The following is a 20,485-nucleotide window of genomic DNA, read 5'->3' as shown; positions in this document are numbered from 1 at the left end:
TGCTTTCCCTTCTTTGCTTAGAACTGGGTTTCCATCTGAACTCTTGATATTCATACAAGTGGTTCTCTTTTCTCCAAAGGTCTCTTTAATTTTCCTGTAGGCAGTATCTATCTTACCGCTGGTGAGATATGTCTCTACATCCTTACATTTGTCCTCTAGCCATCCCTGCTTAGCCATTTTGCACTTCATGGCGATCTCGTTTTTGAGACATTTGTATTCCTTTTTGCCTGCTTCAATTACTGCATTTTTATATTTTCTCCTTTCATCAATTAAATTCAGTATTTTTCTGTTACCCAAGTATTTCTACTAGCCCTCGTCTTTTTACCTAACAGGTCATCTTCTGCCTTCACTACTTCATCTTTCAAAGCTACCCATTCTTCTTCTACTGTGTTTCTTTCCCCCATTCCTGTCAATTGTTCCCTTATGCTCTCCCTGAAACTCTGTACAACCTCTGGTTTAGTCAGTTTATCCAGGTCCCAGCTCCTTAAATTCCCACCTTTTTGCAGTTTCTTCAGTTTTAATCTACAGTTCATAACCAATAAATTGTGATCAGAGTCCACATCTGCCCCTGGAAATGTCTTACAATTTAAAACCTGGTTCCTAAATCTCCGTCTTACCATTATGTAAACTGTCTGATACCTTTTAGTATCTCCAGGCTTCTTCGATGTATACAACCTTCTTTTATGATTCTTGAACCAAGTGTTAGCTATGATTAAGTTGTGCTCTGTGAAAATTCTACCAGGCGGCTTCCTGTTTCATTTCTTAGCCCCAATCTATAGTCACCTGCTACGTTTCCCTCTCTCCCTTTTCCTACTACTGAATTTCAGTCACCCATGACTTAAATTTTCGTTTCCCTTCACTATTTGAATAATTTATTTTATTTCATCATACATTTCTTCGTCATCTGCAGGGCTAGTTGGAATATATACTTGTACTACTGTAGTAGGCATAGGCTTCACGTCTCTCTTGGCCACAATAATGCGTTCGCTATGCGGTTTGTAGTAGCTTACCCACACTCCTGTTGCTTTTTTATTCATTATTAAACCGACTCCTGCATTAACCCTATTTGATTTTGTATTTATAACCCTGTATTCACCTGACCAGAAGTCTTGTTCTTCCTGCCACCGAACTTCACTAATTCCCACTATATCTAACTTTAACCTATCCATTTCTCTTTTTAAATTTTCTAACCTACCTGCCCGATTAAGGGATCTGACATTCCACCCCCCGACCCGTAGAGTGCCAGTTTTCTTTCCCCTGATAACGACGTCCTCCTGAGTAGTCCCTGCCTGGAGATGTGAATGGGGGACTATTTTACCTCCGGAGTATTTTACCCAAGAGTACGTCATCATCATTTAATCATACAGTAAAGTTGCATGCCCTCGGGAAAAATTACGGGCGTAGTTTCCCCTTGCTTTCAGCCATTCGCAGTACCAGCACAGCAAGGCTGCTTTGGTTAGTGTTACAAGGCCAGATCAGTCAATCATCCAGACTGTTGCCCCTGCAACTACTGAAAAGGCTGCTGGCCCTCTTCAGGAACAACACGTTTGTCTGGCCTCTCAACAGATACCCCTCTGTTGTGGTTGCACCTACGGTACAGCTATCTGTATCGCTGAGGCACGCAAGCCTCCCCACCAACGGCAAGGTCCATGGTTTTTTGGGGGTTTTTATGCAATAATGATGCAAAATCTACAGTAATGAACTTACTATGCAATCCTCCTTTAATATTAATGCCTTAATATTTGATTTTTTTCTGAACTCTGCAAATTTCTTTTGATATCTTAATCTATGTGGGGCACATTATGCCACAGTGACAGAGCACTATTAATAACAAGGCTTTGGAAGCTACTTGCTAAGCCACTCTGCATTTAGTGAAATGTTATTAGCTACAGATATACGGACAAGTCACACTAATGTGACCATCTGTCAAAAGCCTGAATAACCACATTTTGCAGTGTGGATGTGCAAGAAAAGAGTGACTGAGGCTCTGGAAGGTACTGACAGGATCCCATGCTCATTCTAGTGCTGTTGCCAGCTGCGCTAGGTTTCTTGGTTGAGGTTCCGTGAAGGGAGCAGCATTGAGATAGTCCCACAGATACTTGACTATGTTTAAATCCGGGTATTATGGTGCACTCATCCTGGTGCTCTTGAAACTGTGCATGTACACTGTGAGCTGTGCAAGGGACTGATGACCATAGATGTTAAGTCCCATAGCGCTCAGAGCCATTTTTTTGAGCTGTGCAAAACATTGAATTGTCCTGCTGGTAAATGTCATTGTGCGGAGGAGAAAACAAATTTGCATTTGATGGTGGACATGGTTCCCAAGGATAAATGCATAACTGTATTGATCTACAGTGCCTTACAAAATGATGATATCATCCAGAAATGCCATGAAAACATTCCCTGGACAACAATGCTACCTCCTCTGGCCTGGACCCTTCTGGCAAATGTTGCAGGGCCATACATGCCAACGGCCATCTATTCGATGGAGCATAATGTGTGATTCATCTGAAAAGGCTACCTGTTCCCACCCAGTGGATGTCCATTTGTGGTATTGGTATGTAAATTCCTACATTCATCACTGATGCAACTGCTGTGGAGACCCATATTCAGGAATGGGTGCTGAATGGTTGTTGAGGAGGCACTGTTGATAGCTCCTTGGTTCTTATGGGCAATCAGTTGCTCAACAGCTGCACAACTATTTGCCTGTACACATCATTGCAGCCATCATTCATCACTATCATGCACAGACCAAAATGAGGTATTTTGGAAATGCTTCCACCCTTGATCCAAAAGCCAATGATCTCACCTCTTTGTACACCAAAAAAATCACTTTCACATTAGTCAATGACTGCACTATTTTCCATATCCCCTCAACATACTTGAAATATATCCACTGTTAGTGCTACCACCTGCCATCTGTGAACAGTTACAGCATGTTGTCGGCAAACAAAGGTAGTAGTCACATTAGTGTGACTGGACCGTGTAATGCCAAAAGCGAGTTTCACTTGGCCAGCTTTTTTCATCACAGCTGCTTCACTTACCTACTTAATCTCACATGTATATCTTATCTGTGTGTAATATCAAACCTTATTTTGTTCAGCCATTCCCTTGGAACATGTCACTGAAGTTTATTGTTTAATTTATTTTCTTCTCAGAAAAATTGTAGTTTGTTATGTAGTTCATTATTTAAGTGTCACATATATTATCTAAGTTCAACAGTTTTATATTATATTTTCACTGAAATAATTCCGCCTATTTCAGTCCTATTCAAACATTAACAATTGTCATCTTTGGAAACCAGCTGAGATACTCTGTAGATATACTAGTTCAAAATCTTTGACCTTACAAAACTTTCACAGCTGCACATATTTTTCTTTGTACTTGATGACACAGTAGCCAGAGCCCATTTTGAACATAAAATCATAAACATTGTAGTATACTATACCAGTGTCATGTGTGTTTTCTTTCATAATGTATAAAATATTTCTATATTTCATGAAGCCTATGACAAAAGTATTGACACAAAGAGCATATATTAACGAAACAGAATTCCTGACAAGAAAGGAGAGAGAATCTTACATTATAGAAGCAATATCTTAATAATGAGACATTTAAATAAAAGCAGCAACTGTTGGATAAAGGCTTCACCTAGACATTTCCATGGAGGAAGATATTCAGTTATATGCACCCATACAGCTTCTGCAAGTTATCTAATGTCATCTACCCTTTGCCTGGACCTTATGGTCAAGTGATTAATATTGCTGTGTCTAGATCGCAGGGACCTGGTTGGAGATTAACTTCACTCAGAAACTGGGAATCGGTGTTGTTTTAATCATTTCATTTCATCTTCATCGATACTTCACCAATCCGGTGTCAGATAGGAAGATTTGCACCAGGCGACTGAACAATCCTGGATGGTGGGGTCTCTCAGCCAGTAATGACATACAATCATTTCATCTACACATTTCCCATTAGCTTGCCATCTTAGTATTTTCCTAATCGGTTGTGATCCAGCAAAGTACTATCTTTCTTCTGTCCATTTAACTGTGTGTATGTCAGACACACACATCCATTTCATTTTCACTAAAACCATAACGCCTTCCAGTCCAGTCTGTTCCTGGAACCATTCGTTTGATTTCCAGTCTCTGCTAGTAACTGCCAACACGTGTCTCTCCATTGCTCATTGATGCACTCTCAATTTATCAACTGTTTTGCATTAAAAGTCCTTGCATCAGAAATGCTAATACTACTGATTGTAAGCTTCCCTATTCAGATACATCAGAAGATTGACACTGAAAACCCTACTTAATTTACTAAAATCACTCCACACCATTTAAAATCTTCTGTTTATTCTGCTGTCAATGTAATATACTGTTAAGTTGTCATATTATACACAATATTTCTAAGTTTAAATTTTAACTATGGCTAAGTTCACAGTCTTTATGTAATTATTGAACGTAGTCATTGCACTGATCACTAATGAATTTTAAACAGCCATAAGCAAATGCAAGCCAACTGAGGAGCTACTTGACTGAGAAGTAGTGGCACCAGTCATGAAAATTGACAATGTCTGGGTGAGTGGTGTGCTGACCACATGCCCTCCATATCCACATCAGGTGACATGCAATGGCTGAGGGTGACATTGGGCTTTAATGGCCTGTTCTGACTCTTTTTTTTAAATCTTAAATCTGTATGTAGAGTGTGTATTTGGTAATTATGAGTTATGAGAAATAAAGAAGCTAACAATCCAACAACTTAAATAGATGAAAAACAACAGATGAAAGCTAAAGGTTACCTGGTTGCTGGAATATTCTGGTAACTTGTCTGGAGCACAGGGCATGACTGAGTGGTGATCATTTGGGTCAGATAAACAAACCCAGTTTAGTTTAGCACTGAGTTTCAGATTAGGTAGATGAAGTAATCTGCAGTCATCATATTTGGAAGCTGTTCTTACATACACATTAAGCTCACCTTTGAAGACAACTTTAGCTGTAAAAAATTGTGAATAAAAATGTGTTACTTTTGTTCACATTTTTCATCTGGAAATTAAGCATTCAAATTTGCCTGAACATGATAAAATAATGATAGAAGTACTAATGACGATACATAAATACTAAATATCTGAAACAAACATAATTGTACTCTGAAATAATTTTACTCTCACCATTTGTCCAGTCAATAGCTACATCACTCCAGGTCAGCTCCATTTCTTCAGTTGTGTTATATGGATCTAATGATGCATGTAACAACACTGTCAGTTGTCGTATGCACATTGTAAGACGACCATGAAATAAAAGTCTCATCTTATCCCAGAATGGCAGGGGTGGACTTGGATCTCGAGAAGGAGGAAATATTTTCTCGAGACCTTTGCAAGAGAAAATAATACGCAAAATAATTGTTACAAATATAATTAGCCACACAACAATTACAATCAATAATCATGATCATATAACAAGAAACAACCATTAAAGAGTCCTTACTTAAGTTACACTGAGCTATAACAGGTTCCCAGCATGGTCCAAATGCATAACTGAAATGTTCCACTTCGCAGTTGAAGTCATGGTAGAACTTGAGAGATGTCATGCTCCTCTGTACAGTTGTCTCTCCCCAAGGATCACCAAGCCGTATGACAACATCACGTTTTGCTGGAAAGTTTTATCCCATTAAAAAAAAAATTATTTACAGCAAGCGGCCATATATTTCAATCTATAAAGCAAATCAAAATGTACATAAACATAATTACAGACCACTGACGATGCTTTACCTCAATAAAGCAAAACGCGTCTGGTGAAAAAAGTCACACATTTTGTAATAGCAACAGCGGATCAAAAATATCTCATGAAAAATTAAAAAAATCTTTACAGATTAGTTTACCTCGTCTTGTAGCTTCCTGTTCAGCCCCAACCAGTTGTCCCCAAATGTGGAAGTCTCTGATATCCAACCATGGCTGTGGAAAGTCACGCAACTGGAACTTCCATTCTTTACAGCTGGCACAAATTGATCGACACCACAGAGTTGTAAATTCAATTCCCTCTTCTGGCCACGGACTGAAAATTCAAAAATAAACTGGATAAATAACATAGTAACAGAGAAAACATACAGTAATGTGTGTAAACAAAGGACCGTGAACTTCATTAGCTTTACACAGAAAAAAACAAGAATGGAACAATGTATATTAAAACAGTTTTTCTATTAAACTGAGGTCCTTTAGTCAACTCACGAAAAAACATTATGTAAATTGGTGCACTTATTATCATGACTGTGTTACATGAAGTCAATTCACACTACTTGAGTGTGCAAGTAATTTAAGGCACATGACACCCAGTGACCATATTGTCATGACCATTGATATAAGGGCAATAACTGGAAACTGTTGAATAATGAACACAGTAGAAATTGAAAGGGTGGTATTTTAAAAGATCAAACTGAAATGGACATGTTGCAGAAATAGCTTCTACCAAGCTTTCCATGTTAAAGTTTCAGGACACTTTTAGAGAGAAGCTGCAATGCTTGAAAACTGTACTAAAACACAGGAAGAGTCGTGGAGGATCAACACTTGGTATGATATTGGCAGTTGACAAATGTAATGTAGTTCATATAAATGAGTACAAAGACCCATTACTGTATTGCATCATTACAAGGTTGTAGAACACTCAATGGAAGCAGTCAAATCCATAAAAAATCTAGGAGAATACATAAGGATGATGACATAAACCTGACAGCACATAAGGCGGGCTGAGATTCATTGGAAGAATCCTCAGAAAGTGTAGTCCACCTGCAAAAGAGGTACCTTAGTGATCTCTCATATGACCAGTACTTTAATATTGCTAGTCAGTCTGGGACCATTACCAGGCAGGTCTGACCGGAGAAATACAGAAGATCCAAAGAAGAGTAGCCCATTTCATTACAGGTTCATTTAGCAAGTGCTAAAGCATCATGGTGATGCTCAGCCAACTCGAGTGGCTGAAGCTGCAAGAAAGGCATTCTGCACCACAGTGAGGTTTACTGTTAAAATTCCAATAGTGTATGTGCCTCCTACAAATATAGCACAGAAGCATACAGATACAAAATTAGAGAAATTCTGCAAACCATTCGCATTTGGAACACTAAGTTGGAGGGAGAGGGAGGAGGAGGTGGGAGGTGGGGGAGGTAGCACTGGAACACAAAGTACTCTGCACCATGCATCGTGAAGATAGATTGCAGAGTAAAGATGCAGATTCAGATGGAGAGCACTGGCCTGAATATATAGAACTCATGGTGCATGCCCTTACTGAGCACATTTAGTGGATGCAAAAAAATAACAGCGAAAGAGGCATTACAGGATCATACATAAGACACCTGAATTTCAAAATAAAGAAGGCTAAATGTATACCAGCATCATAAAGAAAGATAATTATAGAACAAAGCTTTGAGAAACTAAGAAGGAACACTGGAAACATTTTCGGTATGAGCAATTAAAATGATTTATTGGCATCAGCCATACAAACTACTACTGCTTTCCCACCATTCTGTCTATTCTTCACAAGATCAATGGCTGGAGACTCATCCAAATATTTACTAAACACTTTCCTAACAACACCTCAAACATGTATAATAACTGTGAATCACTACTCCATAACCAGATAAGTTCGATGTCTTACTGCCATTAGATCTGGATGAAATAATTGAGGAAACTGCACTAAAATGTGGCAGACACTGGGACCAGATAGTATCTGTGTGGATGTGATAAAAAAGATAGCATCAATCATACTACCATTCCTATCATATCTGTTTAACCCTTGAGTGGGAGCACCAATTTTCATAACACGATCGGATGTGCACAGCATTTAATACACATGTAAAGAATAGCTGCCTTTGCTTTACCAAAGTAAACATGCATGAGGCAAATCACAGGTTAATCTTAGCTTAATTAAATTATAATAAAATAAATTTACATTTAATGAGGTAAATCAATCTTTAATTAAACAATAATAAAATAAACCTTCAAGCATCTCACTCAGCTGCCATGTACAAATATTAACCAACAGTAATGACCCACACAAAGCATTTAACAGCACAGTTGCATCAGACCCCTGCCAACCACTTATTTGATTACTAATTATCTCACCTAGACAACTGCCTCAATGTGGGCCTGTGTTGGTATCTCTGAGTCTGTGTCTTTTCTTAAACTGATTATAAAAAATTTTCTCAACTAGAATACTCTTTATATTACTTTACTGCTACCAATTTCAATATAAGACAACACAACTTATTAGTGTAACAGTATTATGAAAAGGATTGTTGCTGCTCACCATAAAGCAGAGACGCTGAGCTACAGATACAAATAACAAAGACTGTCAGAAAGTGAGTTTTCGGACATCAAGACCTTCGTCAGAAATAGACAATACATGCACTCACATGCGCGCGCAGTGTGACCTCAGCAGCCAGACTCGAGTCTCTCTCTCTCTCTCTCTCTCTGTCCGTGTGTGTGTGTGTGTGTGTGTGTGTGTGTGTGTGTGTGTGTGTCCAATGAAGACCTTGTTGGCCAAAAGCTCACTTTCTGACAATCTTTTTGTTGTGCCCAGCTGCGACTCAGCGTCTCAGCGTTGTTGCATGCACTGCTCCACAGATTTACCCTGCATGACATTGGGAGGCAAGAACAGCTGACACAGCTTTGTGAAGATGTGGAGTACAATGAGTACAATTTTTTCTCAAAATGACAATTGTCTAATGACAAGAGCATTGAAACTGCTTGCAATAATTATCATTTATTGCTATTTGAACTGTATTAGATGCAAAAATTTAATACACAGCAAAATTAACTTCAAGCACAAACCAAAATCATTATATTTGCTTGCCAACTGCTTCTACTCAATGGAATTTTAAAAAATGTGTATAAGGTGTGTGTGTTGATGTGTTTGTAGTTAAGCGTAATCACTGTGCATAAAAAATATATAGTGGTAGAAATGACAAATGAAAAGACTACCATAAAAAAGGTCGGTAAGTCATAATTTTTTGCAGTTCATGGATATCACGAGTGTGGACTAACTCATCTGCGAGTAACTCCACGTAATGATGACTGATCACATCAAAAACGACCGATATCTCGACAAGTAACATTTGCAGTCAATTTAGGACCTTATTCAATTCATGCTTTGAAAATGGCAGGGGTTTAAATGTGGAAATATTAGACTTTTTATGAATTTATCCAGCTGCATTGTCACATGTTATCAGAGCATACAACATGGTAGGAGAAGCACATAACTTCTCCTTGGGCAATATGTTGAACATTATAGCCTGCATAATTCAAAGGATACAAAGTCCCAATCAAAACAGCTAGGAAGTTCTCATTATCATGTACGCAACTGATATGTTGACAAACACATTTTTTAAAACACTAGTCTTTAAAACTAAAAAGTATAATTAATTTGTTCCAAAGTCCGAACAACCTGATTGTAAATTTACAATGACAGGTTCAGGGCTGTATCCCTCATCACTTCAGTGTCAAATTTTCCTTTCTAAAGCTTTTCAGCACGCAGCACAGACTGTGTCCATGCTACAAGTGGATGGTTTTATCAACAATGTTTTAAAGTGCTACATGTGAATGATTAATGCTTGATATAACAAAAATGTATTACAGTAATGCAGGCGAAAATTAACTTCGATGGTAAGTACTTTGTCAACACAAAGACTTTTAAAAGGCGTTGGTTCCTGATGTGTTAAGAAGAGAATTTTTAGTTCAAAGAAGTGACAAGGGTGCAGCATGAACTACATCCCATATAAAGCTTGATGATGATATAAGAGAAGGAGGTAGTTCAACAAAGTGTTACCTTGATGAAACATGGGTCAGTTAGAATCATTCCAGGAAGATGTGGAGAATGAGTGATGGTACTGGCAGTTTTACAGTTTTCATAGGAATAGGTTCTCAGATAATTATTCAGCATGCTGACTCTTCATCTTGTTTTGTTTCTGAGAGTAAACTTGTATTTACATGTATAAAAAACAGCAGTGACTACCATTTGGAAATGAATGCTGTAATTTTCATGACATGATTCACAATTTTTGTCTCAGATAATTATTCAGCATGCTGACTCTTCATCTTGTTTTGTTTCTGAGAGTAAACTTGTATTTACATGTACAAAAAACAGCAGTGACTACCATTTGGAAATGAATGCTGTAATTTTCATGACATGATTCACAATTTTTGTCATAACTTGTTTGAAGTCGGCCATTGCCAGTTATAATCCAACTGTTACAGAGAAAACACCAAGTACAAACACCAGAAAAGTGGATATTTTTCCCCGTCTTACACATAAAAATATCAGCACAGTATAAACCAGACTCAAGCCGATCTCCTATAGCTCATTAATTCATACAAGTCACATGACAGAATGTACAAATTTGACTTCCTTGCACACGAATGGGATCATACAATTTTATGTTTACCCACATATGACTGTCAACATAGCCCTATGGAATTAATTTGGGCAAAGGATAAGGCTATGTGGGAGAGAGAAAAAAAAAGTTCAAGATAACATTCATTGAATCGCTTATGCACGAGGCAATAGACAACAGTGATTTTGATGCTTTCCAGGCAAGACGAAACCAACTGTTTCTACGGTCCCTACAGCTCTGACACTTTCGTTTAAAACACTCTTTACAGTTTCCTTGCCGACATCACATGGTTCTGGAGTCTGTGCTTGTATCTTCAAATGTAAACAGTAGGACACCAGCTTTCAAATTAATGTTTGAAAAATGCGATAAATAATCCCCCTCTCCAGCTTGTGAAGCACTGCACATTTATTGCTATCACCTGACTCTTTTTTTTAAAATCACACTTAAACATTTACTGATATACAGTCACACCTATTCTGCTACAAGAAAAATTATAATTTAAAAAAAGTGACAGTTGGATGAATAATTCGACTGTCGCAAAGTGTGTCAACAGAGCAGCATGTGGGGGCAAGGTTCTCGAAGTCTAGCTGTAACTCGCTGCTACCTGCTCACAAACAGAATGAATATTGTTGTCTGCCAGTGGCTAGCGATAGGGGGTGGGTAGAAAGGCTGAAAATTGGGCCATCTTCCAACATGACACAGACTTAAGCTGAAGTAATAAAGGAGGTATAGGTATTGGCTTTCAATTGTGAAACAATAGTGGACTGTTACTAAACAATGTTATTTGGTACAGGTGCAGTTTGTACACAGTTGCACCCACTTGAGGGCTAATAAAGCTCTGAGACAAGGCCGTGTACCAAATTCTGAATTCCAGACATATAATATCACAAAAAAGGTCATGATAAAAATCCAGCAGAGCTATGGACCTATATGTTTAATATTAATAAACAACTTGGTAACTATTCTAGAGTTGCTACTGTAAAAGCATCTTCAAGAACACATATAGCTCTTACAGATTAGCTAAGCTTGAATGAGTTGGTTTCAGCAAAGGTAAACTAATTGATTATATTGCCAATAGGGCTTTCTAATATGTAGACAGAGCAGACAATAACTGTTACACAGAAATTATGATCCAAAGTTCCCAACACATTAAAACTGTGTGCTGGATCGGGAATCAGTCCTAGAACCTTGGCTTTTGGGGACAATGTTCTTACTGCCTGAGCTGCCCAGGCACAACTGATGGCCCACCCTCACACCTTACTCCTACTAGTACTAGTACCTCTCTCCTAGTACACCTCTGATTACACCAATCCCCTAGGTTGTGATTGAGACACCTCTCTAAAACAGCATTTCTTAAACAGTGTCCTGTTGAACATTGTTGTTCTGTGGAGATTGTGAGGAAATATAACACAAGCTTTTAGACAGACAGCCACTCTGTCCATCATCAGTGTTGCGTGCTTCAGGTGATGCCATAGCCCATTTTTGACTTATTTTCAAGTTTCTACAGAAAGATTTTGCAGTAATTATGTTGTCAATACATAGAGCATACTCAGAAATTATTATAAATGAAAGTGTTCCCAGACTTTATTTACACCCTGTATTGTTAGCCAATTGACAGACTGTAATAACAGTTAACAATTGTATTTTTTTGCAGTCATCCACTTTTTTTGGATGGAACAATGCCTGTTGACATTAACAGACTAAAAGTAGAATAAATTAGAATGTCAGTGGTGTTTGTTGCAGGATTATAGTGTGGCCTGTTTACAAAATATGTTATTTTGAAGAGTTCCTGTGGTGACTCTCGTACAATGTGTGTGTTAGCACAAGAACTAAACATTGCACAGATGTCATACATATTGCATTTTGAAGAGAAACTCTGAAAGTTTTTTTTTTTTTTTTTTTTTACCACCATTCGATATTCGAACCATGACTGACCAGGCATATGTCAATATGGTAATCAAATTTTTGCCGTACCCGTCCCAGCGTGGCATTGTCGACGGTGGCAGTCACTTTCCGTATTCTCTCCCAGAGCTCTGCAACATCACATGGTACAGGCAGTACATATACCAGACCTTTAATGTGTCCCCACAGAAAAAAGTCCCACGGAATGAGATCTGGTGATCCAGGAGGCCATTTCATGAAACAGCTGTCCCCATCTGTAGCATGGCCAATCTATCGATGCGGCAGATCCGTGTCAGGTACCCATGAACTTCACGATGAAAATGGGGTGGTGCCCCATCGGGCTGAAAGATCAACAGAGAGTCCGACTGCATTTGAGGCATTTGCCATTGCTGCAACATGTCCAAGTAGGAATATCCAGTGACAATGCTCTCAGCGAAGGAGAATGACCCATACAGTTTTCGATGTGACAAGGCATAAAAAAAATTTACCTTTGGTGAATCGCACTCAAATTGAATGCATTCATGTGGATGCTTCGTACCCTAGATTTGACAATTATGCCTGTTCACTTTCCCATTAACGTGATAAGTGGCTTCATCGATAAAAATTAAGTGATCAACAATGCCATCCCCATCCTCATTCAATTGTTGCAACTGCGAACAAAACTCGAAACACTTGTCCTTGTTGTAATCATTGAGCTTCTGCACTAGCGCCAATTTGAATGGTTTCATAGACAGCTTCTGTTGCAGGACTTCCACACTGTCCCTGGAACCATTTTGAGTCCACGGGATGCACGACACACTGATTTCTTTGGACTCATTATGAATGTCTTTCACACGTGCTCCACATTCACTTCACTCACACTGGGATGTCCAGTTCTCTTTGCTGGGCACAAGCAACCCATTGTAACGAATTAGTTGTGCCTTGTGCCAGTGGTAAATGGCCTTCCTTGTTGGTAGCTTCTTACCATACTTGGTTCTAAACATCAACTGAACAGCCGTAGCACACTTGTTTTTGTTGAACTTCAACACACAGAAAGTTGCACCGCACCTGAACTCGCCATGTTTGTGACTAGCACTGACTATCGGCAAATTACCGAACTACACTGTGGCGGTACACACGTAAAAAAAACTTTCAGGGTTTCTCTTCAAAATGACATATGTATGATATCTGTACAATGTTTGATTCTTGTGTAATAGATAATTGGAAGTCTTCCTGGACTTTATGTACACCCTGTATGAGTCCCAGACTACCAATCCATTCTGTGAAAAGCGCACATCAGTAACACTTTCCATTCCACCACATGTGTGGTAGAAGTTCTAGGTGATTCACCCTGCACACTGTGAAATGATGTTCTATGGATGCTAAGAGCCTTTAGTACAGCACCAGCTGATGCTCTTCTGGGAATATTTACCACTGACATGACACTTCACAAAACAGAAAAACTTAGTATTCTATGAGTATAACGAGTCACTCATACAAATATTTTGGTGTAATACTTTTCAGGGATATGAAAAGCGGTTAGCACATAGGCTCAGTCGTGGGTACAACAGGCAGCAGACTTTGGTTTATTGGTAGAATACTGGGGAAAAAGCAATCAGTTTTCAAAGGAGACTGTTTACAAATCACTTATGTGACACATCCTAGGGTACTGCTTAAGTGTGTTGGACCCATACCTGATAGGACTAACACGGGATATTGAACACACACAGAGAAGAGCAGCACAAATGGTCACAGGTTTGTTTACTTCATGAGAAAATGTGTCACAGAGATGCTGAAGAAACTGAACTGGCAGACTCTTGGCATCAGACAAAAACTATCCTGATAAAGCCTACTTAAAAAGTTTCAAGAATCGGCTTATGACTACAACCCCCTATGTATCACTCCCACAGGGATCATGAGGATAATAATAGGTTAATTACAGTTCCCACAGTGGCATTTAAACTATCATTCTTCCCATGCTCCACATGTGAATGGAACAGAGGAAAACACCCTAATAACTGATACAATGGGATGTACCCTCTGAAATGCACTTCACATCTGTTTGCAAAATATAGATGTAGATGTAAGGTGCCTTGCTGCAGCATATTGGATACTTAGATAAAGTGCAAAAAAACTGTAGACTTCAGAATGAGTAGTAAGTCAGATCTTAGAAACGAGCCACTAGGTAGAATGGTCACGGGATTGGGACAGTGTTGATAGAGGATGCTATAAGCAATGCACCTCGTGTGGTGAAGTGCTGTTATTAATTAGGAACACAGCCACATTCGAGTTACTGAACCCTATTACAAATACCATATTTACACATGAGCTAAGCAAGTTCAGACCACACACTAACAATAGACAGAAACACAGACCTGCGAGATGTTAACAGTTGAGAGGTGTGTGTGTGTGTGTGTGTGTGTGTGTGTGTGTGTGTGTGTGTGTGTTTGTGTGTGTGTGTACACCATTTCCACTTCCAGTAGTCTTGGTATGCCTGTTGCTGCATCGTACAAAGCACTGTCTGAGAATTTTCTTTTATCTCAGCTATCATTGCAAATCTTTGTCCATTCACTGGGGTTTTCAAGTATGGAAAAAAAGTCTGCAGGGATCAGGACTGGAGAGTACACAGGATGAGGCAGCACAGTGATTTTGTTTCTTGTGCAACAGTTGCGCACCAACAGGGATGAATGTAAGGTGCATTATTGTGATGCAAGAACTATGAATTGTCTTATCACATTTCAGGTCATTTCCTCCTCACATTTTCTTGCAGGCATTGCAACACATCCTGATCGTATCATTGATTAACAGTTTGACCCAGCAGAATGAATTCATGATGAACTAATCCTTCAAAGTCAGAGAAAACTGTTAGCATGGCTTTGACATTTGATCTGACCTGACAAGCTTTTTTTGGTCTTTGAGAACCTTTCCTAACTAATTGTCAAGATTGAATCTTGGTCTTAACATCATAACTGTAGACCCGTGTCATATCAGCAGTTAAAATTCTCTTAAGGAACATCTCGTTCTCACCTTTAAACTATACAGCCAAAGATTCTGATTCATTTATTTTACGATGATTCCTGGTACTAACAACAAATGGCATGGCATTGTAGATGTAAAATATGACTGACTCATGTCCCAGTTCACTTGAAATGTGTAATGAGCAATCACATCTCTACCATTAGAACTCGCTAGATCTGCAACGGCTTTCACTGGGTCACCAGAAAACCGCACAATTGCAGCAGTGATCTAATCATTAGCATGATAAGCTGTATCAGTCTTTGTAACTGTAAAGTTCAGGACAAACCCACAAAACATGGATGGGCCCTGCTGAACCATTTGCACTCTGTCTTTACTACTCATAACAACTTCTGTATCATCAATGGCCTTACACACTGTCAACCGAGAAAGCCTGAATCTTCTCGTGTAACGTGGCACCTCCGTTTACCATCCAATGCTGTTGCACGTGCAGCTGCACAACGACCAACGCTGTGTTTCCAGATTCATTACTTGCATAGCCCAGCGTCAGCCTTCAGCTTCTAGATAATCAGTCTTTGATTGGTATGCACAATTTCATTGATGTTCCTGACACGAGCATCATTGATAGACATCGAAGTGTGCCTTGAACGAAAGTCATCTTTAACTTCTGTCTGGCTATTTTTAAAAAAACCATGTGAACCATTTGTAGCACTAAGTATGGCTTAAGCACAGATCACCAAAGGCTTCCTGCATTATTTGGTATGTGTCTTAAAAGTTTTTCTTGAGTTCCATGCAAAATTTAATGCACATGCATTGCTCCTCTCTGCCGTCTCAAAATTTGCAAACTGTGTGACACAATGTTCTATTCAATACAGCACTGAACAATAACTAACAGAGATGCAACAATGAAGCTTCTGGCAATTACACATTAAATACAGGTATGTGCAAGGATGCAAGCTGCATTCCACTCCAGTACAAAACTGGGATGAAATTATGAATTTTCTGAACCTTTTTTAAACAGACCTTCCAAATATGTTAGTAACTAGTAAATGGATAGTAGTTTTATCTGCAAAGAACTATGACAATGGATGTTTTCTGGGCCATTCAATAACCAGACATTAATTATAATTTCAATAGTCTATGTTATTCAGATATTGATATTACTACTACTACTACTACTACTACTACTATTCACATTTACTTGATTGTTTCTCTTGCCATTTTGCAGTTTACAGGCTTTTGTTCTGTGGTTGCTGCTTCTGCATCATTCACAACATTTTTACCCTGTTTTGACTAACTTACAGCCAGCCCTCTCTTATCTCCTACTTTGTAGGTTTTCAAAGTTTGTTTGTTGCTCGTATTTGATTGTTCATTTCCTTTGCCCAAGATCCTGAGTGACATTTTCCTCAAATTCTCTTTTGTCACTCCTGAAGTGAACAAATCAATTTTATCCTTGGTGATATACCTTCAGTCATTAACAAAAATTTTATTTAAAGATCAATGCATTTAGAACCCTCACAGCTGATCTCCAGCTACTTAAAATGTTAGTTTGTTGCTGTTTGTTTGTGGCTATTCTCACTGCTCCTACAAATGAATACTAGCATTTATTTATTTAATATGACCAGTGGAAGCTGAAATGTAGAAACAATAACAAAGTTACATATTAAGTAACTGAAGATGAGCCTTCAGAGCTCAATATGCACTGTACCTTACAAGAAACGTCTTCTGAAAACTAGTGTTACACCACATTATATTTGAGCCTACGTCTGGCTGTTGATCAATTAAGGTAAAGGAAAATTTGGTAGGAGCACCGCCCATTGAAGGCACATATTTGAGTTTGAGGCCTAGTCTGATGTGAAACTTTAATCTGTCTGGAAGTTTTAAGATCTCAGTCAACTGATATATTGTGAAACATCATTCAAATAAAATAATGGTAAGCATTAGTACACTACGACCCCTCTCCATCCTACAACATATATTTTAAGGCCATATTATGAATTAATAAAAATCGTCTTTGAGGATGTTATTCGAAAATAATATCTACACAAGAAAACATTAGTAAATTTACAATAATGTGCACTGCAAATGTTTTTAAAGACACAGATCCAATTTTAGTAATTCACGTATTATACTTATCTGTTAAGTGTACAGCATTTTATTGTAAATTACGCAAAATGAAGTATGGGTGAGGATTTAGTTAGGTAACAAATCTATGCTTCTGGTTACATTTAAGAAAGGTAAGTAATATTGCCAGGACAAATGAACTAAAATGTATAATCTTAAGTTGTTATTACGCTCCATGGCGGAGAGAGAACATAAGGAAATAAATAACTTTCTAGCAACGGAGCATACACAGTAAGAGCAAATTTTCAATCATTAATTAACATCCTAATTCTCTGTGCAATACTAGAAACATAGGTGTGGAAAGTATAAAACTGTTATTCTAAGTGGAATGAATTTCTTCTAATGCTGCATATTTGATTCATTCATGTTAAGTCAACAAAATTATCAACAAACAATAAATATTACTTCTGGATTACTTGTTCTAGCAAATTTGAATGCACTACAATAGCTGAAAAGAATAATTACAGCCTGTAGTGTTTCGAGAATTTCTGTGTAAATTCTAGAACCACTAAGCCTTCTACTGTCTCCAACACATGATATTTTAGATGTAAGTTTGGGATGGTTGAACCTTGCCTACTGCACATCACGTGTTTGTGTGTGCAGGTTTGAAATTCAGTCGCAAGAAGAATGTGGACACAGCCTTCGAATGGCAACAACAGGTACCTGTCGGGCAATCCATGGAAGTTTTAGAGGAAGTGTATGGAAGAACCATTGAGCTTCTATGTTATTCTGTGCTAATTGTGTGAGTGACCACAGTTGTAATAACGAGAACAGTTGAGAAGATATCCTCGAGAAAAACTCTCATCTTAGTCTTGTTGAAGGGAAGACGCGCTTTGATCTATGTTGAAAATGGACATGGTCTTTAAGCCAACTTTCTCGTATATGTAAATTAGTTTGTTCCTGATGTTTGGAGACACGAGGGACTTACTAAACAGTATGTATTTATGTGAAGAGTGGGATTTGTAACATGTCTGAAGTTTAAATATACATTGATAATTGAAGCAAATGAAAGCTGGTATGTCTACTTATTTTTATAAGTAGAAAGAGTCTTAAGATATTCCTGTACATTGCAGCTTACTTCAGAGAAGAAGAAAGAGAGAGTGTGGGCTAACTAGCACAGAAGGTCGCCCCAGCATCTCAAGTAAGTCATCTCGTAAAAGAAGTGGAAGTTTGTGTATCCCACCCCCTTCTGATTCTTGCCTGCCATTTCCCTTAAAAAATTAACCAATAATTTGATTAGTGTGTGTAGGAGGTATCATCAATATGTGTCTAAACAATTACTGATTTTTGAATTAAAACCCGTACAAAACACCAGTTATCTGCAAGCAGTCCAAAATGATATTTTTGTCATCATTCACCTGTCATCTACTGGTCATCTACCAGTACTTATGAATCATTTGGCCTGTAATACTTGGGTTAACGTCTACCTGAGGGATGTTTTAGTGCTGGAGTGACAGATTCCAAAATATAAGTGAAACATATATTGTGAATTTATTACAACAGTTGAACCTTTAATAATAATAATAATAATAATAATAATAATAATAAAGTCTGTTTCTCATGGCTAAGTGCAATCAGTAAACAGCCACCTCACTTTAGACTTCCACTGTGGCTGTCTTAGTGCATCTAGCAATAAAAACAAGTATATATATTAAAGGCTTAATGGAAATTATAATACAATCACAGTAACATTTTCACTTATTCACCAATTTCTGAGCATCCTGCTAGGACACTACAATAATGTAACTTAATGGATACCACACCAGACGTTTTAGACCGAAAGTACTTGTAGGTTAGGAATTAAATATTAACAAAATTACTTGTGATTTCTTTGCCTAGTTAACCATGTTATTTTCTCAATGATTTTAATCTCTCTTCGTTCCCCTCTCAATTGGTGATTAATCCCAATCTGACCTTACAATCAACAGTATTAAAAAAGACTTTTGAGAGAGATATCTCATTTGCTTCTAAATTACAAGGGGGATACAACGACAGGCTAGTACTTAGGGGAAAAAGCTATACACAGCCTTCAGAGTTGTTAGTTCTCAAAGCTGATTACAGTTTTTCTTCTACTTTTAAGTGCATTTGCTCACAGTACTTGGAGTTTTGTCCCCTGAAGGTAAGTACATGTCAGCCTCTCTGACTTCTCGTAAGTGTAACCTTTTCTTAGATGAATTTTCCTTCTGATATATTACTTGTTGCTCTCTATTAATACATCTAGTTAATTTGTAAATTTTCCAAATTGCTTCTTCATGTATAATAATACTACTAATGTTCAAAAGGAGTCTGTCAAGTTGGGATTTCAATTTATATCTAAGCATACAGTACCTTTTAAATCGAAATAAGTGCCTTAAAAGCTAACCTCACTAAAATTACCTGTCATGGTCAATTTCCTTCATAACCCTAACCACATTCTCAGTTCCATGGATGGACGGATCTGCTAGTGCCAGAATCTCAACATTATTCATAATCCATGCAAATAATCTGGTACGTGGTGGCCCAGCTCGTGCCATCTGCTTTGAGCGTTGTACGTATATCTCGGCATTCCTCTTGTTTAGACTGGCATACAGCTCTTCTATTTTACCAGCTGGCAACAGTAACAGGCTTTTGTACAGTTCTTCCACTTTTGCATCAAGCATCTTTTGGCGCCTGAGACTTTCTTTGTACTCATCTTCTAATAATTCATAATTATCTCTAAGCCGTACTTCAAATGGATCATCACCCATCTCAAATGTGAATTCATTTACCTGTAAGATTTAAGGTGAGAGTATGTGAAAAGGAATCGAAAGTAGTTCACAATACAGATTCTATAATTACAAGCAGATATAAATTCATGTGCACTAGTTTTTACACTTATAACAACAAATATATCTGAAAATGTACACTGAAATATTCTGGCTGTGCTTGTCTATAATGTGCCGACTGATACACACACACACACACACACACACACCAATAACGAGGTTATTATAAACGGGTCACAACTTACATTTGGGCAAAGATATGAGAGGGAGCTGGCAATGTCTGTCTCAAAGGAATCATCCAATCATTCACTTTAAGCAATTTAGGTCACCATAAAAACCTAAATCAAAATGAACTGAAAGATATTAAAATGCTGCTCTTCTTG

The 20,485-nt window shown here is 38.0% G+C and overlaps 1 protein-coding gene across 1 annotated transcript in view; it reads right to left on the bottom strand.

Moving 5' to 3' along the window:
* Positions 1-20,485, bottom strand: part of LOC126336877 (protein KIAA0100) — a 316,670-nt gene that overhangs the window by 128,642 nt on the left and 167,543 nt on the right. Inside the window, exons 17-21 of the mRNA XM_050000988.1 lie at positions 19,735-20,105; positions 5,878-6,050; positions 5,484-5,648; positions 5,168-5,368; positions 4,799-4,992 (exon numbers count right to left, since the gene is read on the bottom strand). Coding sequence (XP_049856945.1) covers positions 4,799-4,992; positions 5,168-5,368; positions 5,484-5,648; positions 5,878-6,050; positions 19,735-20,105 — 1,104 coding nt within the window. The remainder of the gene's footprint in view (positions 1-4,798; positions 4,993-5,167; positions 5,369-5,483; positions 5,649-5,877; positions 6,051-19,734; positions 20,106-20,485) is intronic.

Source organism: Schistocerca gregaria, chromosome 1 (assembly GCF_023897955.1).
Source record: "Schistocerca gregaria isolate iqSchGreg1 chromosome 1, iqSchGreg1.2, whole genome shotgun sequence".
Taxonomy (NCBI): Eukaryota; Metazoa; Arthropoda; class Insecta; order Orthoptera; family Acrididae; genus Schistocerca; species Schistocerca gregaria.
The sequence above is the reverse complement of the archived record's forward strand: the minus strand, read 5'-3'. Positions and strand labels throughout refer to the sequence as shown.